Source organism: Rhamphochromis longiceps, linkage group LG14 (assembly GCF_057381845.1).
Source record: "Rhamphochromis longiceps isolate RC_006_pf linkage group LG14, R_longiceps_female_GT1.1, whole genome shotgun sequence".
Lineage (NCBI taxonomy): Eukaryota > Metazoa > Chordata > Actinopteri > Cichliformes > Cichlidae > Rhamphochromis > Rhamphochromis longiceps.
Genome location: NC_140570.1, coordinates 36,733,705 through 36,758,767, shown reverse-complemented (window position 1 = coordinate 36,758,767; position 25,063 = coordinate 36,733,705). Strand labels below are relative to the sequence as shown.

Genomic DNA, 25,063 nt, shown 5'->3' with positions numbered 1-25,063 from the left:
GCATGAAATTATTTTTTTCAAGGGGCACACAAGTTTTGCAAATTTGATGAGACCTCCCAGCGAGCACTAAAACTGCAGTTATAGCTCATGGAGAGCGACCTGGTCTTTCTGGTTGAAAAACACTGGATGGCTGTTAACTAAAAGGGCTTTTGGTTAAACTGCAGCAGCTGAGGCCTGAGGAGAAACACTGAGGACAGTAAGTCGACACCTGACAGCCGAAGAGGCCCTCTACACAATGAACACAACAGCCTGACTGTGTGCTCTGACTATGAATATCTGAGTGTCTTTTCTTCTTGTCTCCTGGTTCAGATTTTGTAATTGTGCAAATCTGCTTGTCTCGTTTTGTGAGCGTTTGGCAGTTAGCATAGGCTCCGTGAAAAGTGTCATTCTGCACATGGTAGCCTGATCTCCAGAAAACGCCACCTGTTCAGCGTTTGTTGCCTAACCACTTAACTAGAATTACATAATTGCTGGAGAGAAAACAATCTGTGTTGACAAAATGCCAAGACAGTTAATTTTGGATTTGGTGCCAGCAAAGTTTAATCACTGTGTTTATTATTTTTGGCTTAGGCTCTTTAACCTGCATCTAACACAGCGTCCCTTCTTTGGAATGATCATAAAGCTAATCCCAATTATTATCTCCCCATTTCAGCGTTAATTTAAGACCTTTTCAATGATGATCTTCAATGCATTTTTTTTAAATAACTACATTTCTATCAGACTATAGGTAGCTTTTGTTGATTTTACATTTCTAACAGTAGCTATGGGCACAAATGAAACCCCAAAAAATCTTCAGAAATTGCTCAAATGAAACCAACAGGAACCATACGGCCCATTGAATGGCACACTGGGTGTTTGAAAAGTAATTTAGAAAATGCAATTCAAAAACAACAGATAAATACTATTGACATTAGCCTCTAAGCCGGTAATGTGAGCAGGGAATGCAAATCCTTAAATTTTCCTTAAAAATCTGCCACTGAGAGGCTCTTGAGCAAGCCATTTTCAGGAAGGTCCAGTAAGCTCTTAAGCTCTTTTCCTGATGCTGCCCTGCTTTACACTCATGCTTCTGCAGTTTCACTGTTTACTACTGTACGCTGTAAAATATAACCAGGGAAACTGGGGGCTCTGTGACCCGCTCATGGGCAACATTGCTGTAGCTGTTAAGGCTAAACAGAGGGTAACTCAATCACGTCTCCAGGGATCTGAGCTGGAAACTTCCCTCCAAGTGTTCTGCTTCTCTGACCTTTTGGGTCCGCTGTTGCAGCTGTAATCCAAAACGCCTTTAAGTTGGATTCAGTTGGCAAGGTTACAAAAAAGTAAACATCAGCAAGGCACTGCGATCAGTACAGAGTTTCAATGCACCTTGTGCTATAATCACAAGCTTTCATCTGCAGATTTGTATTTCTGGGCATGAATTTTCATGTGTACTAATGATGTCTTCCACTTTTAAAGGGCAGAAAGGTCCACATGCGGAGGCTTCGTGGGGTTTTGCTGCTCACACAAGAAACCTCAGTCAAAGTGCTACAAGAATAACAAATCTTTCCATTTCATTTGTTTTTCATTTATTTTTAAAGTGTCATTAATTTCAAATATGTTACTGTTGGAAGCGGCTCAGACAATAAAAACAACTATGTCAGGGTCAGGCTATTAAAGACGACTCGTTTTGGTTGGGAATTAACTTGATTAGGTTTAGAAAAAGATTGTGGTTTGGTAAAAACAAAAAGTTTTTCGTGACTTTTAAAGGTCGGTTAGCCTCAGTGACACGTCTTGGCTGAAGAATCTAGGCAACATATGTGCTACGTGCACAAAATATACCTCCTATTGAAAAATTTCAGTTTCAGAGTTGTGCTGTCACAAAACAACATGACAGTTTATATCTATAAGCACAAACAAATAGTTCTCATGACTATTTCACATTTTTCTATAAAACTGGGCAAGCAATTTAACAGCAGCCCGCTTAATTTCATACCCATCATGCATGGTTCGGCTGGCCTCGGCGGACCAGATAATTTAAAGCCTAAGGCTGTTTATGACTGTATCTGGAGTGTTTCTAGGTGAAATGAATGCCAACGTGGGCATCAAAGGAGGGTGCCAGTTTTTGGGTAACATGTCTGGACAGCAAGTACTTGAATCTTTTTGCTTGTCCAGGAAAACACAAAAGCCTCGCCGTGCCCTGCAGTCGTGCACTGAAAGACATGTTGGCCTTTTTGTAAGAAAACACAGCTGTGCATGTGCACACAAGCACTCACCCACACCCTCTATACGACTTCCTTCTCTCTCACACACATTAAAACCTTATGACTAGCCCCAAGCAAAAAAGTGTGCCCATTCCCACAGTTCAGCATTAAGAAGAGCAATGCAACCTGTTTATTGTTTATTAAAACCCGTTTATTACACCTGTAATTACCTTTCGCTGTTGAGATTTTAAAATATTCTAAACTCAAGAGATAATCCCACGAAACCTTTTCTTCTAAAAACACAAATACACAGCAAAACAAAGTTAAAGAGGAGAAAAGATCCTGTGATTAAATAAAAAATTTAAGATTCTATGAAAATTCTCACAGGCCGTTTGCAGATGCAGGTTTAGCAGGTTGGGTTAAGTCACCCGCATGTGGAAACAAGGAAACTACAGAGGGAGATGAACACTGACACAGATGCAACTTCAAAACAGATCACGTTGATTTATTGGAACGTTTTAATAACACCTCATATAAGTTTAACAAAAATATTAGTGAAAATATTAATTTTCAATTTAAAGCTTTGTCATTTCCTTATTTCATTTAAATACAAGCCTATAGCAAGAAGGATTTGAATCCTGGCAGCTTGCTCCTGCATGTTCTGGCTTCTTTGTACTGGTCAAATACATGCATGATTGCCTGACTGGGGAAAAGTGCTATATCAGTGCGTTTTTGCTTCACGTCGTTTTATTTTTGTACCCTTAGATTAAAGATGTAAAACTGTCACAATAAGCTCAAGACTGAGCTCAGTAAGTTACAAAGAGATGTAAAATATTAACAACGTCCTTGAAAACAATTCAATTATCCATAGCACACAAAATAAGAGTGGAAGTAAAAAGCAAAATGTAATTTATTCATTCGTCCTGAAAGGTGACCCTAGAAATTATTTGCTATTCATGTCGCCTACTGCAAACTGTTGACGTGCCTTCTGTCAGTTATTCTTTACTAAAATGTTCACAGCCTACAGAGAAGCATAATCCTGCCCTTATGGATATTCTGGTTTGGTTTGTTCAGGTTTGAAGTATTGTACAACTAGCAATTTTCTGATTAAAAAAAAAGCACAAGACAATAAAATACAGAAGAGTAATTATAAGGACTTACAGCAGTTAAAGAGTACAAAAAGCAGCAGGGACTTTTTTAACTTTGGGGTATAAAGGTGAAAAGGATGGAGGACATGTCAGGTATTAGTTCTGGTTTCGGTGACTTTTGCGACAGAGTCAGAAATATACACGGGGAGGTTAAAGGAAATGACAGGACTGAACAAGAGAAGAGAGCAAAGCAGAGAACAGAGAGTAAGAACATGTAAATTGCAGAGCGTGGCGTGAAAGTGCAGACTGTCGTGTCATGTGTGATGTGACTGAATGATAAGCCAATGTGGTGTTGATGATCTCAGAAGACGAAGCCACAGCATGATAATATCATGCGCTGCGCATTTGTGATGGTCTCGGAGCCTTTTGCATGTGAGACTTTCCTGTCTTACATGCAGAACACACAAATACATGCACCAACATGTTCAACCACATGTGTGCTGCATTCAAAACTTCCATTTACTTTTATTTGTCTTTCTACCACCATCTGTAACTACCCTGTAATGAAATCTGGCATTCAACGTGAAGATCCGAAGCACAAACAACATTTCTAATTAATCAGTGTTGGAAACTGTTCTTGGGTGGGTTTAGAGTTCTGCATCAAAGCCCAGCAGCCCCTACACCTACTGAGCAACATCACTGCTTGCGTTTATACTTGTGCGCTGGTGCAATCACAAGTGAAATAGGGCTAATCCTGTTGGACTTGGAGGTAATAAATATTGAACAACAGTTTTACTACAACACAGGAAGGAGAAAGACTTCAGAGGTGATGGAGCTAAACTATCAGAGCGATGAAAATGGGAAAATGGCATATGTCTATATTGGAAGAACGCTAGCTTGTGCATTAGCTTTGTGAGAGACACTTACTGCCAATTACCTTGTGTTGAACTGTGATTATGTTTGTGCTAATCAACATATTGTGTTTGCACTGCATATTAACACCAAGCGGATCTAGTTGTAGGCAGCTGTTTTTGATTTGTGTCGACATGTAGTTACTTTGCTAGGAAGGTGCACCAAGCACAATAATCGAGCATCATTCAGCAGATTTGAATGATGATTCTAGGGATTTTTTCTATAATCGAGCAAACCCGGGTGACTGCGAAGATGCAGTGAAGCCTGAAATATAAGTTATTGATGTCTGACCATTCATTTAGATAAAGGCCTTAAAACAGCTGCCAGGATGCACTGTCGAGATATCTGCCAAGTGGCTAAACTTGCTTCCGGACGGACGTCGCTATAAATCAAAATGGGATAAGGTCTGTAAGTTGAAGGCACAAAGTCGGCGAGTGAACGTGTGTGTGTGTGTGTGTGTGTGTGTGTGTGTGTGTGTGTGTGTGTGTTAAAATGGACAGGAGAGGGTGAGGAATAATGGGAAGGTGGGGGTGGGGTGTGCAGGACCCCATGTTGTAGCCATGGTGAGGTTACTAAGACAAAAGGCTTGTGTTTGAGCAAGGACAGCAATCATTCTGGTTTATTCCCTGCAATGCTGAGTTCTCACCAGCTTTAATGCTACATATGCATTTCTACAAGGATCATTTTTGACAAGAGTAGACTGCATCAAGCATTTAACAGGCTCTATTATTAGTTTACTGCTCTGCTTCAGGAGAAATCGTTTTATGACTCTTGCAGTTATTAAAAAACAGGGGAAAGAATCCACCAGTGGCTCTCGCTTTTATTTGGTATCTCACAGTGTGGACAAAACAGATTCTCCTCAATGTGAAGACTGAGCTTCTTTAGTCTTAATCTTTATTGTAACACAAGCCTCGATCTAACTTTAATGTTTTTGAATTTTTATTATTTGGATGTGGTGTAAATGTCCAAACCAGCTACAACAGGTTTGCATAAAAGTCAAAGAAGATTCTGCCACCTCTAAAAGTACCTCAGCGTTCCAGCAAGCGGTATAAACAATAAACACCTAACTGCTACAATCCAGAATGAGTTGTGCAATAAATTATCGTAACCAGAGTGACCTAATGAATGAATGAATGAATGAATGAAAGCTTTATTTGTCACAAGCAGTCGATCCCTTACAGCAGCGGTCCCCAACCCCCGGGCCTCGGACCGGTACCGGTCCGTGAGTCGTTTGGTACCGGGCCACGAGAGTTGAGGCTCAGATGTGAAATGTATGGTTTTCAGGGTTTTTAAATCGGTTTTCAGCGTTATTTTGTTATCGTTTTATCGTTAACTCGGTTTTTTCACGTGTGTTATGATTAAATCTTCTTTTTTTGGTACCGATACTAGTTTTATTTTGTTGTATTTATCCGCGACACCTTAAAGGCCGGTCGGTGAAAATATTGTCGGGCATAAACCGGTCCGTGGCGCCAAAAACGGTTGGGGACCGCTGCCTTACAGTGTCTGAAATGCTTCTGTTCAGAGAATGGTTTATCATTTTTAATCTTCTTCTAATTTTTAAACATTAGCAAGGAAGTATTTCTAGACACGTCTCGACACAAAAGTACTTTAAGATGGCAAGAACAGAGGAAGTGACATTTAAAAGCAACACTCCCTTGGTTCTACATTGCTACATCAGTGTTTCCCACTGACTGTACTTAGATAATTTAATATGCTATAAAATGATATATAAACTGGGGCAATAAATGATGGAGCACTAGTCAGCTGCTTCTCCAGTTAGTTTCTTATCCAGTCTATGGACTCAAAGTCCATGGTCCTGGACTGCTGCTTGCAATCGTGGTACTCTGTGAACTTAGTGTAGTGTACTATCTTTCTATATGGTGCAGGTTCCAGATTACTGCCGGCAGCTGCAATCCAAGACAATGGACTTCAAATCTGTCTGAGCAATGGATCGGACAGTAAAGACAGCTCAGAGCAACGACATCCTTACAAGCCACCCAGCAGGGAAAGACTAGACTGGAGACACTAGCAAGTTCAATTTAGCATCCTCTTTTAAAATAAGAGCAAGAGGACTGCATAATTATGAATCAATAACAGTGTTGTCTTGGATGGATTAAAAAAAATGCTACTAAAAATTAGGGCTACAACGATTCATCAACATACTCGATGACGCGGAAGCAGAATTTTATTGTCGATGCGTCATATACTATACCACATAAATGTGTTTTTGTAACTGTAATATACTGCAGGAAGCTATGGTGGCCATTATCGCCCTTATCGTCTGCCAAGAATGCGCTCAATACCAACGAAGAAGAAGATCTTGATGCATGCTCAATGATCCAGGTAAGGAAATCCCAAACAGTTAATTCTGTTCATCAGGACAGACAGTGCAAAGCAGAGACAGCACTACTGCAGTGCACAAGCATTTAAAAACGCCGCTGTTGTGCCAAAAAATGATCATCTGCTTAAAACTGATTTCCAATGTTTTTATGTGTCATGTCTTTACTTATATTGGTAAATAGGACTTTGGTGAACATGATTTACAAAGTGATTATATATAAAATGTAAAAATTACCTGTTTTCCAAGTATCTTATGACTTTATGTGTTATTGTACCTACATTCAAACCAATCCGGTTCTTTTTGGCCACATAAGACATCTTTTTAAACCTATTATTATATTTGTTGCAATTTCTGCGATCCTCTTGGTCAGATTACTCTTAAAAATATTTTTTTAACGTCAATGAGACATTTTAACTGGATAAATAAAGGATATAAACGTCACTTTTGGGCTTCCACCTTTTGATAGGAATGCTGTTTGTGGCTCAAGATGACTTGATAGGTCATTTGACATTTGTTTCACAAATTATAGGCCAAAACGTTATTTAGAGCAGTTTAAATACGGGCAGTTAATATTTGGCAAATACTAGAAATCAGTTTTTGGCAGAAAAATCTCTTTTTGGCAGCTAATGAGTGAAATGCGATTGTAAACCAATAAACAGAGATAGCTACACTGTCTCCTAGTTTGTTTGTTTAGTTTTTACACACATTAATACTATAGCAAACCTTTTCCACCTAACATTAAGTAGCTAATCTGTGGGGAGAGAGAGAGAACAGGGTGATATTCACAGGTGGGTAGACTTGGGGAGGTGAGGCACTGGAGCCTAGAACAGGTTTGCCCACAGGAAGAGGAGATAAGAGTTATTGAAATAATTGTTGACTAATCGAAGAAAAATTGGCAGATTAGCCGACTACCAAAATGATCTTTGGCTGCAGTCCTGCTAATAATGCACTTGTTGTCAATTCATAGAGGCACTGCATCTAAGTAAAGTCTAATTCGCCCATTGAATGCTCGAAGATTTGTACACCTTCACAGGAATGCTGTTTGTGAGCCTAACTTCAGGTCTTAAACTGCCTAGATTCCAGTATATCATTCTCCACCAACTTCAGCATCATATATTTCAGCTCCTTTCACTGGAATGAGTCTGATCCTCTGATATATCCTGAGTCAGTTAGGCTAAAGTTTGTCTATTATGTCTGAGTGTCCTGAGGATGGATGCTGTTAACATTAACTTCCTTGGGATGTCAGTTGCTGTTTCACTAAGCAGGTTTCTCATCAGTAGCTACTGATACACGTCTGCAACCCTTCAAGTTTACATGTTTAAAAGCTGTCGTTTGTTAGCTACACTTCTAAAGGTCTTGCATTCTTATTGTTGTAGTGCAGCAGTCCAAATCTTCCACACGTTTGCAATAATTATTTATTACCAATACCTACAATCCCTCTGTGAAATGTGGGAAACATTGTGTATGCTTTATCATTCCTTGTTACTAAGGGCCACCACCGGCCTCGGGTCTGCACTTTGAGAACCCTGGATGCAGGAAAATTCAGTGAGAGACACTACTGGTATTGGAAATATTTGCACCTATCTAAACAAAAGATATCCAGGGCCTGAGGCAGTGACAGCATACACTTTAAATAACCTTAAAAAGCAGGAAAGGAAGTATTCAGTGTTTTGTTAGCTGCACTAAGAGGAAGTGGTCTTTGTTAGACCTTCACATCCAAAAAGAGAAGCTGCTTTGAGCTGGGTGCCCTTGAGACAGAGGTGGGGATATTCTGCACAGCTGCTCAACTGATGTCATAGGACATTAGAGAGGTTCACAGTAATTACAAGAATATTTACAAACACTAAAAATTGAATCAAGAACAACTCAAACACAGTCTGCCAAAATCCCACGCTGCCACAGACACAGAAGGCTATCAGCAGGATGGACCAGGCTAGCCTGACACAGCAGATTTTGCAATATTGAGCTGCCCACTGAGCTTTCTGTCGCGGTTTTATTAAAGTGGAAACTGGGCGGGCCAGACAGGGTGGAGGTGATGGAGTGGAGGTGAGGGTTGGCTGGGTGGTCTTGCATCAGATGCATTAATTATTGATCAGCTGAGAGCTGAGGGGGGGTAAACATGCGCAATGAAAACACCGGTGGAGGTGAAAGTCTAATCTTCATATCTCCATCCTGGACAGCATGTGTGTCCAACTGCACCCTGTCCCAAATGAGCTAGGGGAGATTAGCGCGTCTACGTCGCCTTGCTTGATTGCAGCTGCTCTTTGCACATGGCAGACTAATCTCTGGGCCCGCGGGCTGACGGGGGTTATTATGATCAGCTCCTTGAAAAGCATAATAAAAACCTAAGTGCAACCTCTCACAGACAGACGCCTATGGTTTTTAATTATCTACTTACATGGTCCGGGTTCCGCTCGTTCCCAGGCAGTGCTGTGCGTAAAGACATTTTTTGTCCCTGAGTGAGCTTCGCCGTCCAGGAGAGAAAAAAAAGTCTGGGTTGTGTTCACACCGGGTGAAAAAAGAAAGAAAGAAAGAAATGCCACCCCAGACTAGCCTGGCTGTATGTAGATAGAGGGGGAAAGGCTTCACTTCTCATAAAATCCTCATTGTCACAGTCCGTGAAGGCAGCACAGATCACCAAGACAGTGATCCAGCTTAAACTGATGCTTAAAAAAAAAACTGAACCGGTTGGCTACATCCACTTCATGTCTTTATGGTGTGTCTGCCTCATCTGAAGAAGGAAAACCAACACTGAACCCCCCACTTAGCGCTTCGCTTTCCCCCAAATCCCCTCCCAGACGCTATCCTCTCATCTCTGTTGACACGCTGCTGGATAGTTAACAAAACAGCCCCTGTGGTCACCGGTTTACCTCCACCTGCATCGTCTTCTGCTGAGAAAGGAGGAAAGCGCGCACAGCCGGTGGAAAACACAGCAACCGATAGGGGCTGATAAGAGGAAACAGAGGCGAGGACTCAGTGTCCCTCTGGCCACCACGGTCTGAATTCAGAAGAAAAAAAGCAGGGGACTTTGTGTGTTCCTGTTAGCTTGCTGAATAATTCTGGGGACAGTCCACGAAGACGCAGTCAGTTTAAAAGGAAGCAGGAACCGGCTGAGGCAGCACTTCTGGACGCCGGGAGACGTTCAGGGCCCGGTTAAATAAATCAATGTATTGAAGAGAGCAGGCGGACGTGCAGCCTCCCAGTGTGTGAGTCCTATGGTTGGTTCTTCCTCTCTGTCCAGTCCGCCCTTGGCTCCTCTCCTCTTTGATTTGGTTAAAAGTGCTGCAGCGGTAATTGAAGAAGTCGCCGGCGTGTGAGGGCGAAGATACGTCTCCGCCGGGTCACGAACACACCATCTGTTTTCTAAGAAAGACGAGAGAAGAGCGGACCTCTCCCCCAGTTCGCCTCCCGAAAAACAGTGACAAGAGAAAGAGTGGGGAACGTCAACGGTAGGCAGGGCTGCTGCCTTCCACGCACGCGCACACAGACACGCGCTATTCTCTCATCTGTCGAGCTGCCTTCAAGACCCCGCAAAAAAATCTGTCTTCCGGCAATCTATCAGAGCTCGGAAAATAAAGATACCCATGGTAAACTTTCCAGGATGAAGAAAAGCTATCAGCAGGATTTAAGAAAACAGCCGCTATGACTTTATGTCCCATACAGCTATATATTGTGTTAATAAAGGTTGATTAGAAAAGGCCTGAAAAGTGTCTTTTATCTGCATTCCTTGTAATGACCAGCAGGAGACAACCCTTACCTCAGTGAACTCTTTCCTGGTGCGTTTATGGGCTCCGTCGCTATTTTCATCTCATATTGCATAGAAAATTAAAAGGTTTGGCCATTCTGTGTTTCACATAGGCCCACGACTAACGACTCACTGATAGTGGAGTTTTACAATCAGGTTCACCACTCACATATCACATCCAGTTTCAAAACACTAAGATGGCAGTGGTGAAAATGCTTAGCTCTGGGCTTTATAAACCAGTGGGTGACTTCATAATGCGTAGATACATCCTTTATAGCGTCTTACAAAATGAAAAATAAATAAATAAAAGTTCCACCATTTAAGTTTGAAACAGAGCCACGCAAAACGTACGAGAAACTCTTAAAAGTAACTCGTGAGCTAAGAAATGACATCTTTAAGTATATATAATCTAAACCTTCAAAACAAAAGAGAAGTCAGAAAGAAATGTAAAAGTTATTTAAATTCTTTAAAGCAATATGATATGATAATAACTAATAAGTGTGAGGTGGGAAATTAAGCAGGTTTCTGGCTGAAAACCTCTCTTTGTTATGGAAGCAGCAGGCAAGACATGCGGTGTTTTAAATGAAACAAGTAAATTTTTAAAATCAATTCTAAAAAGAAAAAAAAAAGAAAAAAAAAAGAAAGGGCAGCCATTGAAGAATAATTAAAACTGCTGATAACTGTGGAAGAGTCATTATCGGTACTTCTGCTCATTTATACTAGAACACGGTGCAGCGATTCAATCAGGCAAGTCATTATGAAAAAAGGCAGGGCTAAAAACTGAAAGTCAAAAGCACACCTGTGAAACACCGCCCCCTGGTGGTGGAAGATCGGGTTAAATTGTATAGATAGTATTTACAAAAAGTACCTTTAAAAATAACATTTATTAGATAACAAGTATATTTAAAGTAAGTTTTAACAAATTACACACAACATACAAAGGGCTGTTTTATGTGCATGGCCCACAGACACACTAACTAATGACTATAAATCAATAGTGAGTGAATTTGTTGCATTTCCAAGCCTTTCAATGTGAGGCACAGAAATGTGTGTTTGTTTGGCACAAGTGAGAGGACACTGGTGGATTTGTTGTTTTCTTGAATATCTAAATCTGCAGCCAGCCTCTGTGAGGCAGAGGGAAACACTTGAGAAAGGACTGTGAAAAATAAATAGGGATAAGGCAAAGTTTAATCCCTCTAGCCTGTAGTTTTCCAAAAGCCAGAGCTTTGCAGAAACTGGACCCTAAATTTTGGGGACCATGTCGAGGATACGGCTCCTAAAAAGTCATTGAACCACATTATGGTGACTGACCTCTGATAAATTGAGGTCACCATCCTATACACTAGTCCTGACCTATTATGCCCCTTTCTGGCTGTAAATGAGAGCTCGAATAATACACCAGCCTTATTTCTGTGGTTGCTTGAAATTTGAAGACACTGATCATGCAGGCTGAAATATTTACCCAGATAAGTTAAGCTCTGTGTTTCATGTGCATGCAAAGCTAAAACAAAACACCACGTTTCCAACAGCATCAGAACACAACACCCTTCCCCCCCAGTGTGCATGAAGGCACAATTACTCCATTCATACAGACATGCTTGTGTGTGTGTGTGAGTGTGTGTGTGAGACAGAGAGAGCAGGCTAATATTACCAGAAATCTGTTTCTGCTTTTGCTGAAAATCACAAAGGAAGTAACATTTGTTGATAATTTAAAGTATGAATTAAACAGCAGGTCTGCTCATTGTTAAAAACAAGTAAAAAATAACAATCGAAAGGAACAGCTGCTGCACGTCTCCTGTTATATCTTTGCTGTTATTGATTAACAGACAAGAACTATTAGCAAATAAAACTGTTTCATACTAAACCTGAAAACATGCCCCCTTTAAGAGCTCATTGACAGATAATCAAAACCCCAGGAAATCAAATATTATCACTTTCTATGTTATCCTCTACATAATCAAGCTGCAGTGCACTACAGCATTATATTGATTCATTACTGGTTTTGAGGGCATTTTCTACCCCACAGTGGAGGCTTTGAATTGTACTGCAGACCTTTTATTGTCATCCCTATGATGTAAAAATGTCATATATGCACAAATAGTAGACAAAACTTTGAATGGGAGATCTGAGGAGTTTTTATGCTTAGAGCCAGAGGTAAGCACGCCAGGATGCCTCCAGTATAAACCAAAGCATCTAAACCTCTTGGCTCACACAGTCTTTAGAGGACATGACATGGTCATCGCCCAGCTCACTTCTGATCACACGTAGAGAGAGAAGCCCATCTTATGCTTCTCTACACTGAACCCCAATGATCACCAGTACACTGTGTTGTTTTGTTTTCAATTTAAATTCACATGTTTTATCTCGTATCATGCTGATTCAATCAAAGCGTCTTTACCTCCACTGTGAATCGTCTCTACCACCGCAGTTATAATGAGGAAAGATTTGCAAAGAGAGGCATCTGCAGCAGAATTCAAACCCGACACTTTTATGGAAGCTTGCAAATTAAATATGAAAACAGATATATGCACCAAACAATATAATTCAGGATTTAATGAGCTGATCTGCCCAGGAGGGGGATGTGTGCAGTTTAAAGCCGGTTACTGCTGTTTGTTTTTGCTAAGCAGATTTATTGCTGCAGTGTGTTCACAGAAAGAGCCCAAACACCTTTTTTTCTAAAGCTAATGCAGACTAAGTCCTGCAGCAAAGCCTGCATTCATGAAGGTTGTAAAGTTCAGTTTTTGGTAAAGCCGTTTAAAGGAGTACTCTTTTCTCTCCTTTAACACTTTAATCTTTACTATGACCTTTGTGTTGTAGAGGGTGTGGATGGGATTGGACAGAGTATTATTTTTCTATTTTGATTTTATTTTTTTGCTGATGTTTGTACACTTTAATCAGGAGTTTTCTGAATAGTCTAATAGCAGCGCTGACTAAAGCTTGTAGTGTAATTTGTCATTCTTTTGAACACTCCATTAAACTACATTAGTTATTACTCTAATTTAAGACAGTTAAGACTATCTTTATCTCCCAAGGTGTCACGTGTTTACATTTTGAATTAGAAGCACAAACCTTACCTGGACTGATCTGGACCTGTTGGAGCGAACCCAGGGCCTCATCCTTCCTCAGCACTGCTCCTTCCTGGTTGAGACTGAGCGCTTCAGTGACCTGAGCCCCTGCAGACTGAGGGCCTGATACTGTAAGGGAAAGGTGAGCAGCACACAGGCACATTCACTGGCATCCCTCGGAGAACAGAGGCAGAGCTGCTGCTGCAACTGCACGCGAATCGATGCTGGAAAGAACAACCAGAGCAGCAGTCCGTATTTCCATGGAGAGCCTGTACTCAACGCAATGTCACAGAGTATACCGGCAGCATTAGTGTTACTGCTCGGTCAGCTGTGCATAAACCTATTAGAGCAAAAAAAAAAAGACAAAAACAAAAGTGAATGTGGAATTGTCGATATATCTAATGGGCTACAGAAAAGGTGGCGGTGGTGGTGTGTGAATGTGTTTCTGTGTGGCGTGATGGGCTTGTTTGTGTGTGTGGATAACAGCTAGTGATTTGTGCTGCTCTGAGCGCGTCAGCAGGGATCAATACAGGCGGGGACTCATGCTCGCCCCGAGGGCATCAGAACTACCACAACATCACTCATAACCCAATTGTTTCTCAGTCTTTAACCTACTTCTTATCTTAATCCATAAACCAGTAGATAACCCCCAAGATTTGGAGTCTAGGGTCTAAAGCAAGAAAAAAGACAGAAGGACAAGATAGAAGCACAGTTCTGCAGTCATACAGGCTTCTTTTTGATCCCAAAGGTTAAAGGTGAAATTTCTCATGTTTATATCATCATGGTACGATATCCTTTGAGGAGCACTTTGCAGGAATTCCTTCTGCAGGTGAAGATTTATGTGCTTCTTCTTTTTCTTCTTTCGGCTGCTTCCTTTAGGGCAGGGGTGGGCAACTCCAGGCCTCGAGGGTCTGGTGTCCCTGCAGGTTTTAGGAATTTTTGAACCAACACAGCTGATTTAAATGGCTAAATTAGCTCCTCAACATGTCCTGAAGTTCTCCAGAGGCCCGATAACGAACTAATCATGTGATTCAGGTGTGTTGACCCAAGGTGAGATCTAAAACCTGCAGGACACCGGCCCTCGAGGCCTGGAATTGCCCACCCCTGCTTTAGGGGTTGTCACAGTGGATTATCTATGAACCTCCTCTGAGGTCTTCCTCTTTTCCTCCTGCGATGCAGCTCCATCTTCAACATCCTTTTGTCCCATAAATCTCCAACCTTCCTCTGCACATGTCAAAACCATTTCAGCCTCACCTCTCTAACCTTGTCTCCAGCCTCTCAGCCTGAGCTGTCCCTCTGATGTACTCATTTCTAATCCCGTCCTGTTCACTCCCAATAAAACATTAGCATTTTCATCTGCAGCTCGACCTCCTGTTTTTTTGTCTCCAAATCACACATCATAGCAGGTCTCATTACCATCATCTCCTTCACTCTTGCTGCTATCCTTCTGTCACAAATCACCCCTGACACTCGTCTCCACCCACTTGATCACCTGTCTTGTGCATTGCTCATTGCTTTGTTGGTTGACTCCAGGTATTTAAACTCCTTTAACTTTCTACACTATCTGTGCTCCTTGCATCTCCAACTTCTTCTCAGTCACACATGTATTCTGTCCTGCTTCTACAGACTTTCATTTCTCCTCCCTTCAGAGCATACCTCCACCTCCCCAAACTCTCTTCCACCTGCTCCCAACTCTCACTAAAATGTGATCTGCAAACATCATAGTCAGGACTTTTCTAAGATTAAAAATCAATCAATCAATCAATCAAGTCCAAATTATCTCTTTGAACTTTAAGGCAAAACAGTGTGGAGTTCTTTCTGCAAACCTAAGACTCATTTATACTAAGTACAAACATACACTTTTAAATTAGTGAAAACTGTTTCACTAAATTTGATTATTGTTTTAAAAGAACCCCTAAAATCCACATTGTAACATATAAAATGTATATCATGTAATAACATGTATTATATAAGGTGTATATTATAATATAAATATTTGTTCCTGAGGTGTATTGACAGACTGTACAAAAAGAGAATATTAACAAATGATCAAAAATCAATATTTTAAAAACTGTGAAACTGGGAGGTGTGATTTCTCCCATGTGTGATATGAAAAATATTCAGCCTTCTTTAAATCAGCGTATAAACATTACTGAATAAAATATTTTCCTAAACCTGAAGGCGTTCAAAAAAAAGAAGAAGAACCCAAACATGAGAAGCAAAACAAACAGACTCTCCTTATCTCCTCTTTGGTAGGAAGCCAGCTGTAACAAGTTGTTTCTCTGCCAATCCCCCACACTTCCTCCCACGATACCCTGGACTGTAATCTGGAAGGGATTACAGCCAGTCTGACCTACTGTACAGCCCTGTGGCTGCTCAGGCAGTCGGTGCAGCACGGAGCTCATAGCCAGCTGCTAAATGTGCACACTGACGTCATTTACATGGATTTAAAAGGAGGTACCAATGAAACAATGAAAAGCAGCCACCAGGGAACAACACTGGTCTTTCTCAGTAAATTCACAGAAAGAGCAGTTTTTAACAAGCAGTCACGACAGGCTGAATGTTCTTGTCTGTGAAAAACCCCAAAGAAACCCTGATGATGTAGCTAATGAAGCCCGCTTTCTGCTTTCCCAGAGGGTTAAACAGTTCAAATGTGTTGTGTAGTCTTTGTTTGCAATTAAACCTAAAAGCTAGAGATGAAATGCTGGAAACGTAAGGAAGAATTAAACAGAAAGACACCTCTTCACTCATTTAGGAAAATAACTGAAAATAAAGTTCCCCTCAAAAAGGCGAAAGAGAACTGAAAAGGAACTTTGGACCTACTCTGCAACACTGAGGAGAAATGAGTGCCATCCAAGAAGCTCCATAGATTTATCTGGACTATAATATTAGTTTGTAGCGCCACCTCTTGGCAAAGAGGTGAACATAACAACAACAAAGCCAAACATCTTGAGGATGGTGCAGTTTGCAGCTTTCTTCTAAGTCTCATTGCTCTGTGACGTCCTGCCAGGATAGACAGTAAAAAAAAAAAAATTAAATCTATTCATGAACAGATTAGATGACAGCACAGTTATAGTAAGGCCCAGCAGAGCAACGTGAACATCGGCTTAAATTACTAAATATTGTAATTATTTGTGGGATACCACATCAGCTACACACAAATCTATTCATGAACAGTTAAACTGGATCAGTGGGGGATTATTAATTAATATGACTTAAGACTAAGAGAAACAGTTTTGAATTGATCTCAGATCTGTTTTGGTTTAAGAAACATTTCTTCTGAAAATTATTATATATAATTATTTTCTTTGCATTTCCGCTCTTGACTTGAAAGTATTCTTGTTCAAAGGCAACAGAAACTTTAAATTGAATACCTCTTTCAGTAAGGATGTGAAGGCGACGCATGTGTTCCTGTAAAACTGTTTTTTCTGATCAAAAACAAACATATTTCAAGCTCTTTAATCATTAAGAAAGACAAAAAGGAAGCATGTTTACATTTCACTGTTTTATGAATTGAACTCAGTTACAAGGTTGAGTGAATATCATCTCCACAAGAGAAGTTACAAATAAAGTATTTTCACAAAATAATACTTTCAGTCTGTTATGTTCTCAGCACATCGGTTCTTTGTATGCATACAAGGCATTTACGTAGTAACGGTCATCATGTGAGATGATGTTAAAAGAGAAAAAGACAGAAAAGCACTCTTTGAGTTGCACCGTTATAAATATCAGCCGCACAACGAGATCAGACGTCCCATTTTTACACATTATACAGCCCAGATGAGGAATATAATGTAACAGCTGCCCACAGATTACCGCTATACCGAGCACAGCATTTTTTCTAACAGGCCACAGAGTCAAACTGAATGCCTTTAGGCTTTCCATGTATATGTGCGGAAGGACGGGAAGACCTCAAACAGAGCCACAGCGCCAAATATCAATGACTTGCGATCCTATTTCGACAGAACTGTAACTGTGGAAAGTAAAACCGTTCATGCTACCTCTGAAAGCACGAGCACGTGTTGCTCATGCATAGTGAAACTTGCTTGCTTTCACACGTGTGAAAAGGAGCTGTGGTGGTGCTGCACGTGATGCAATGTAAACACAGCCCATCCTCATCGCGAGCACTATCGGTGAGTTGGTACAAATTCACTCACGTTTCAATACAAAATGTGTTCGCTAGGTAAGAAAAGCCAAACTTCAGTCTCCCTGGCAAAGAGCTTTAAATGTTACACTGAGCTGAAGCATCTGGCCCGTCCATCTGCGAGTGAGTCGCGATAACAAGAAATCATTACCAAAGGGCAAAATGCTGCAAAATGCCTCGTCTTTAATAAGGATCAGCTGTTTCTGTGGCTCGTTAATACCAACTGTGGTGGTAAAAATCTGCTTTTGGCTTTTCAGTTACATCACGCTGACAAAAGGCAAGAAGCTGAAGATCATTTTGACCCAGGCTTTTCTTAGTTCAGTGATAAATGCACTCACATCAGGAGCTAAAACTCTCTCTGTCCGTTCAGTTTTAACGTTGGAAATGCAATTTGTCAGCTATTCTCACAGACAGATGCTGTAACACTCTTCACATTGTTTTTCCACCATTACAAATTCCACGCCGTATCTACCTGCATCACTTTCTTGGCAGTGACAGAAGAAATCTGGGAAAGCCAGCTTTACAATCACCAAAATCGCTTTCAGTGTTAACTCGGTCCCAGCTAACCTGACTGCAGCTTACAGGAGCTGACATCGCCTCACAGATTAGCTTCAGACATAGAAGCACTTGTGGTCTTTCAGGTTCCTCAGGTAGGAGAAACTCTTGCCGCACTTGTCGCACATGAACTGCTTCTCCCCGGTGTGAATCTGCTGGTGCGCCTTCAGGCTGTTGCCCTGGTTGAAGCTCCGCCCACACGTGTCACAGCTGAACGGCTTCTCCCCCGTGTGGATGCGCTGGTGTCGGTTCAAGTTGCCGATGTTGCTAAAGCATTTCCCGCAGGTGTCGCAGCTGAAAGGTTTCTCTCCTGTGTGGACCACCTTTGGCAGAGAACATTGAAACAACATGTTTAAATCTTTACTAAATTACCCACAAGGTTCTTTCCACTGCAGCAGACGTGTTCAGCTACAGCTGCTGCAGAAGGTGGAACTGCAACACATCTACACAAAGTGTACTCATAAACATACACATGAAGTTAATCTCAGACCAGGTTGGTATTGCTTAATTCTAACAATCATCTGTCACTTTACGGGGTTACTCAGGGTGTAGCATTTCAATCTGGGCCTCTAACCACACCTTGATTACTGGACCACAAAGCAAAGAGTTATTTTTTATCTCCATCATAACTAATGAATAATGAGCTTCATTATTCTGATGCAGCTGCAGTTCACCCTCGGCTCAAGTATGGGACAAACCATAATCCCAATTATACTTATAACTACTGCAATCTCAATTATTTAACAGCAAATGCACATTTAATGAACTCTGAAAAGCAAAGGGAGAAGGGAAAAATAAGGTTGGCGCGGGTGAAGTTGTCTGGTGGGGACTTAGACCCAGAAGAGTGGTTGTTTTCATCCACAGAACCCATCTCGCAAGGGGCAACCACTGGTCCCTGCCAGCCTGAGATACCACACAATAACGGAAGCAGCAAACCTGCACCTCAGGAGACTGGCACGTTAGCTACGACGAGTCATGGAAAGCCGTTAGTTAACTAGTGCCTTGGATCTGCTGTGCCGAAAGCAGACCATATCAGAGATGTTTAAAAGCAGCTGTTAATGATAGCTCTGCTTGGAGAGCAGATTTTTTTTGCAAAAATTAATGCAAAAAAGTAATCACTATATCCTGATCACAGAGTTTTTATAACAGCTGGAAGCCAAAATCATCAAGCACTACTCTCTATCTGAACACTCTTTGCAGCTTAAAGGGCTGGAGTCTGGGTTTCAGACACGCTGACAGATTGCTAAGGTGTCCGTCCTAATGTTGAGGACTTATTTGCATGAATGAGTTTCACCTTGTGCAACAAGCAGCAAAAACCCACCTGATGGGACTTAAGGCTGCTTTGCTGTGTAAACATGCGACCGCAGATGTCGCAGGAGAACGGCTTCTCCCCGCTGTGCGTTTTCAGGTGAATCTTCAGGTAACTGGACGACTTGAAACTCTTGCCGCAGAGCCCGCAGCTGTGAGGCCGGTCCACCGTGTGATGCTGCTGGTGCGAGCGCAGTTCGGTGATGGAGCTGAGCCGCTGGCCGCAGAGCACGCAGGTGCACGGAATAGTCGCCGCGTGCGTCTGGAGGTGTTTGCGCAGCGAGTCGACGCAGGCCACCGTGGTGCCGCACGCGACGCAGGCGAGCGACTTCTCGTCCACGTGAGAGGTCTTCTGGTGCATCTTCAGCGCGCTCTTCTGGATGAAGCGCTTGCCGCAGGTGTCGCAGCTGAAGGGGCGCTCGCCGGTGTGAATCCGCTGGTGGCCTTTCAGAGTGTCGGCCTGGTTGAAGCTTTTGCCGCAAGTCTCGCACCTGAACGGCTTTTCGCCCGTGTGTATGCGCAGGTGGCGCTGCAGGTTTCCTTGTATTGTGAAACGTTTGTTGCAGTACTGGCAGTTATAGGCACGCTCCCCAGTGTGGACCATCTGGTGCATCTTCAGGCCGTGCGCCCGGTAAAAGCTCTTACCGCACTGCTCGCAGCGATATGGCCGCACGTCAGCGTGGAGACGCTGATGGTTTCTCAGGAGCTGCTTCAGGGTGAAACCTTTCCCACAAACATCACAGGTGTGTGGCCTCTCACCTGTATGCAGAAAAGCAAAAACACGCTCACCAACAAACAACGATGAGTAAATTCTGATGTAATTTAAGCAGATTAACCGAATAAGTCTCATTATTCTCATCAGTGTAAAGAAACAATTTTCCAAAAACAGTCACGTGCTTTACATGAGGCATGACCAAACATTTCTGGGAGTCCACAAAAATCAACACACTGATTTAAATTAGCTGTCTAGCCTAGCAACTCCAGTTAAATGTCGGCTGTCTTGTTGTCTCCCTAAGATTTTCTTGATTTTGTAAACTAGCCAATATTAGTTTAACTTAACTTTACCAATACATAATTTCACCAAGAAATAAGAGTGTGTTAGTGATGGACGTCAGTCAGCTTGTGGATTCTTCCTGCTCCAAGTTCATCAACAAACCTGCCTTCACGGTGTGCACGGGTACGTCGTACAGACTGTGCCTGCTTTAGTATGAAGGATAAAGCTGGAGCTCACCTGTGTGCAGTAACATGTGAGCACTGAGGCTTCGCTGGAACGCAAAGCCTCGGCCACACTGAGAACACTGGAAGGGCTTTTCCGCGCTCGCCCCGTGGACGGCCTGGTGGGCTTTGAGCTGCAGCAGCTTGGTGAAGGTTTTCCGGCAGTGTTTGCAGCTCAGAGGCTGCTCCTTCTGACTCTCCTTCTTTGCTTGAGCTTGGTGGGACTTTCCCTTTGCAACACGCTTGGATCTGGTGGTGTATCCTGGGTCAGCATCATCTGGATCGTCTGGTTCCGCCTGCCAGAGAAGAAAAGGGATGATTAAATGTTTATTCGTTTAAACGTTGTTGATTGTCAGGTTTAGCTCATCAAATGTTACCTTAGCTCATTCAATTTTATGGGCGATGAATATTGCAGTGAATAAACTAATTGTTTCCAGTGCTTGAAAGGTTTCTGGGTATCATAAATTCTTATTTAAATAAAAGGGTGTTAGTATAAGTGAAGAAATATGCCAAAAAACCCAACTCTGTCTAAAATGTTCATCAGCTGACATTAAATTGGACTTATCTCTTACAGTTTTTCTCAGTCGCTTTGGTGCATTTCTCACAACAGAATTAAACATTGCACAACAGTTAGTTCAACCACCACAACATGTAGTCGTTTTGGCACAACCCTGTGGCGGTTTCACGTTCACTGCGTCCAAAGGCAAATGCCTTTGGACATGAAGCAGTTGAGTGAGTACAAATATCTAAAGAATGGTCACGTTTGACTTCCTATTCATCACTATCTCCTTTCTTTCATCATGAATGTCACAATTATTCATACTTGTACCGGCTGAATAGTCATTGTCCTTACAACTAATAGTCTTCATTGCATTGCTTGTGTCAGTGCACTCAAAATTGCTGAACAGCTTGTCAAACGATTCATACACCCATTTTGAAAACCCTATTTTGGAGGAGTTCCCATGAAACCCCTGCACACGTTTGTATATCTTGACGAAGCGGGATTCAATCTTGCAAAAGGCGTGAACGAAATCACATTGGAGAAATAGCCACCATTGATGTCCCAGGCCAACGAGGAGGAAATATTTCAATGTGTGCAGCAATCTCAGAAAATGGCGTTCACACCCATATTCCTCGTATTGGTGCATACAATACACAACACCGGTTGGCTTTTCTGGACGCTCTTTATAGGGACCTAATCCCACAAAATGAAAGGGATGATCCTGGTGACAATCGGACAATGTATGTAGTGGTTTGGGATAATGTTAGCTTCCATCACTCTGCTGTAGTCGGGCAGTGGTTTGCAGCACACGACAGGATACTTATGGAGTTTCTTCCTCCTTACACTCCATTCCTAAATCCAATTGAGGAGTTTTTCTCTTTCTGGAGGTGGAAGGTATATGACAGGCATCCACATACCCAAATGACCCTGCTAGCAGCTATGGATGCAGCTTGTGATGACATCACAGCAGAGTCCTGCAGAGAGTGGAGTTGACACTCCAGAAGATACTTTCCCCGATGCATCGATAGAGCTGACATTCGCTGTGATGTTGATGCAAATATGTGGGCAGACAGACGGGAGCGTCTAGATATCAATGATTGATATGCAGCAGTGTCTGTTTTTCAGTTTTGTTTTTTTGTTTCATAACCACTGGAGTGAGGTTTACTGTCTAAGTGAGTTTATGTTTGCTGTAAAATGTTTGATTTACTGTATTTCCCCAGTTTGCACAATGCTGTGAACAGTTTCAATTAAATATTATCAAGAGTGCATATGGAGTGTCTTGATTTTCCTTTACAATTTATGGTTTTCAACATGCCATGCATGCTGTCCAGACTTGACATGTCATTGGGAAGCACCTACAAAGAAATCCGTCACAATGAGAACATGTTCAAACCATTTGATTTTGTGACCAAAGGTGCTGGTGTAATGACTTGTAATTGTGACAGCCCTGACACTTTGATTGATATAAGTACTTGCTTTTGATGAATGTATTATCTGTTTTGCTCAAGGGATTTGTTGTTGATGCATTGACAACTTATTTTGGACACCTGACTTTTCTTTTTGATGGAGTGACTCACTTTTGCAAGTTATCCACCATGTTTTGCAGTTTGCACTAATTGTTTTGAGAAGTGCCTTAGTAGTGGTGGAGAGTTCAATTCTGTTGTGAGAAATGCACCAAAGCGACTGAGAAAAACTGTAATACAGTACAACAAAATAAAAACTTGTATCTAAAAGCATATATAAAAGTTATTTTTAAAAGCACATGCAATGAAATAATATAGCTGCAAGGTGAAAAAAGAAACAAGTTAATATAAAAACATATTAATGAAGCCAACCTGGTAGTCAGGGTCGTCCTCATCCTGCCAAAACTCATCTCTGTACTGACCAGAGTCAGACGACATCCGGTCGGCTGAGCACTCAAACCCTTCTTCTTTTATTATAACAGGCTGGATGCTGTCCTGACCAGAAGAAAGGATGAGGACAAATTTAGGTTGGCAGGATCCCTCCACACAGGATGTTCAGCTCTGCTTTATTTTTAAGTTGGTCAGATTTTCTGACTAATCTATGCAATTTGGAAACAGTGAATAAACATGTTCAAGTGATGCGACGATGAGAAACAGAAATGGGAAGAAGAGGCGGGACAACGCAAGACTTTACATCATATGTTCTGCCTTTCCACAGATGAATTATGGGCGATCTCTTCACTCCGGCGTCCCTGCTAACCACACCTACACAGAACAAAAGACAAACATCAGAACCGGTTTGTGGTCACCTCTGCTTCGTCAAATACAACAGGGACAGAGTGGAGACGGCAAGAGAAATGACATCAGGGGGAAAAGGTTAAAAATATTTTCCTTTCAGTCATGAAATTTGAGTTTTAAAACAACACCACAGCTGATTTTGACTTGATGCAGTTTGATTTAAAATATTTTTCTCTAAAAACTTGTGGAATACAAAAGCTAACTAATGTGTTTAAAAGGAAGAACTCCTCACTTCTGCGACTCTTCCTCCCTGAGCGTTGCTCAAGCTGAACAACCTCAACGTCCACCCTCCCCTCCTTTTGCCCGCTGCCTCCCTCCGTCAGCTCCTCCACGTCCTTCTGACGTCCGCTGCCCTCGAGCGCCAGCTTCAACGCCGTCTCCGCGACCTCCAGTCTCCTCTTCAGGTCCTCGATCTCTGCCACACCCTGCGTCACCTACAAAACAAGGACTACTTTAGGATTTCTTGCTGGACTGTTAGTGGGTGGATGAATTAATAAAGCATAAAGGTCGTGTACTTCTAGCCGCAGCGCAGAGGAACATTCATGGAAGAGCTGGCAGATCTTCTCCACAGCTTCTTGAGCCAGAGACGACATGAAGACGCTCAACTGGATCACCTGATGGGAAGAACACAGGCCACTGTCAAATAATGAACCTGATTTAAACTCATTCTGGAAGGTATATTAAATATTCCAAGTTGAAAGATAATCAGAAAATCTGAGACAGCGTTGTTCAGTAATGTAATGAAGTGAAGAGGACATTGCACTTTGTCACGCTGCAAGATGGTAAAACTTTTCCTGTCCTGACCTGAAAAAGCAGGTCTAACACTGATGTGATATATTGATCAGCCAATCAGATCCCGGGATCACAAGTATACAAGGAAAACCCCAAAACCGCACAACAGGGTAACACTATGTGGCAGTCATTATGATCACAGAAGAGTGTGTTATTGATCAGATATCAGCTGATAGATCGATCCTGCGCTCTGTGGAAACCTGTAGCTGAGGCGCTTCTAGACATACACTAGATAGATAAGCCCGGGCCTGCTGCCCAACCCAAAATGGCGCCCAGAGGTGGATTCTCCCAGACTTCGTGCACCAGCCCCTCATATTTACGCGAAGTTTAGCCTAAACACATGCTCCATACAGCAGGACAGCGCGGCACCCTGCTGCCATTTCACAGCTAACCGGAGCTAACTGCTAGCTCTTCTATTTCTATGCTCGGCCGGTTGTCTGGACGACAGTTGGAGGAAGCGTCGGCTCGGGAGAAACCGGGACCAATGCGGGGACCAGAACCGGCCCGGATACCTGACGACCGTAAACCACCTTGTACCTTATCCTGTACCTTATCCTCCGGGGACCCGTGCGTGTCTTCGGCCACACACGATGTCTCTTGTGGACGCGGAGGATCCGAGGCGCCGATAACTTTGTTCATCTCTGACACCGCCGCGTTCACCATTATCTCCAAAATGGCGCAAACCTGCGGCTCCAGGTCCGCCATGCTGACTGATTGTGATGTTTATTTCGCATCTACAAATGCGTCATAAAACTTCTGCGCTGCCGCACTGTTGTTGTTATGGTGAAAAAAAAACTCATGCCGATCATTCACAACACGAAGCCAAGTACTGTTTCCTAGTTCATACTTTTCAGAATAAAATCACACGTTTCTAATTTGTCTTTTCAGTTTAAATGCTAATGACTGTATATAATTTATCTTATATTGTCAGCTTTAACTGCATTAACTTGCAAGAAAC

The 25,063-nt window shown here is 42.1% G+C and overlaps 2 protein-coding genes across 6 annotated transcripts in view; both read right to left on the bottom strand.

The window, feature by feature from the left end:
• Window positions 1-13,762, bottom strand: part of mark4b (MAP/microtubule affinity-regulating kinase 4b) — a 62,287-nt gene extending 48,525 nt beyond the window's left edge. The window contains exon 1 of one of the 4 annotated variants that reach the window (XM_085379546.1): window positions 13,338-13,762. In XM_085379546.1, the coding sequence (XP_085235672.1) occupies window positions 13,338-13,379 (42 nt within the window). In that variant the 5' untranslated portion in view covers window positions 13,380-13,762. Of the gene's footprint in view, window positions 1-8,916; window positions 9,990-13,337 lie in introns of those variants that run through there. The other 3 variants (XM_085379547.1, XM_085379548.1, XM_085379545.1) reach the window with 3 other exon arrangements.
• A 3,017-nt stretch (window positions 13,763-16,779) lies between these two features.
• On the bottom strand, window positions 16,780-24,967 carry LOC146654605 (uncharacterized). 2 transcript variants are annotated; one of them, XM_085429233.1, is made up of 8 exons: window positions 24,643-24,967; window positions 23,829-23,927; window positions 23,546-23,747; window positions 23,210-23,280; window positions 22,888-23,010; window positions 20,567-20,846; window positions 19,349-20,094; window positions 16,780-18,350 (listed from the first exon to the last, which is right to left on the bottom strand). In XM_085429233.1, the coding sequence occupies exons 1-8, from the start codon at window positions 24,808-24,810 to the stop codon at window positions 18,084-18,086; spliced, it is 1,956 nt and encodes a 651-aa protein (XP_085285359.1). In that variant the 5' UTR covers window positions 24,811-24,967; the 3' UTR covers window positions 16,780-18,083. The 2 variants fall into 2 exon arrangements, with proteins under 2 accessions (XP_085285359.1, XP_085285360.1); XM_085429234.1 differs by having other exon boundaries at window positions 24,655-24,967.
• Window positions 24,968-25,063: the final 96 nt, after the last annotated feature.

Coding starts and splice junctions, on each gene's coding strand:
- LOC146654605 (XM_085429233.1), bottom strand. CDS start 24,810: ATGGCGGACCTGGAGCCGCAGGTTTGCGCCATTTTGGAGATAATGGTG. Junction 23,748..23,828: donor CCTCTGCGCTGCGGCTAGAA/GTACACGACCTT, acceptor CTTGTTTTGTAG/GTGACGCAGGGTGTGGCAGA. Junction 23,011..23,209: donor GGAAAGGCAGAACATATGAT/GTAAAGTCTTGC, acceptor TCTTCTGGTCAG/GACAGCATCCAGCCTGTTAT.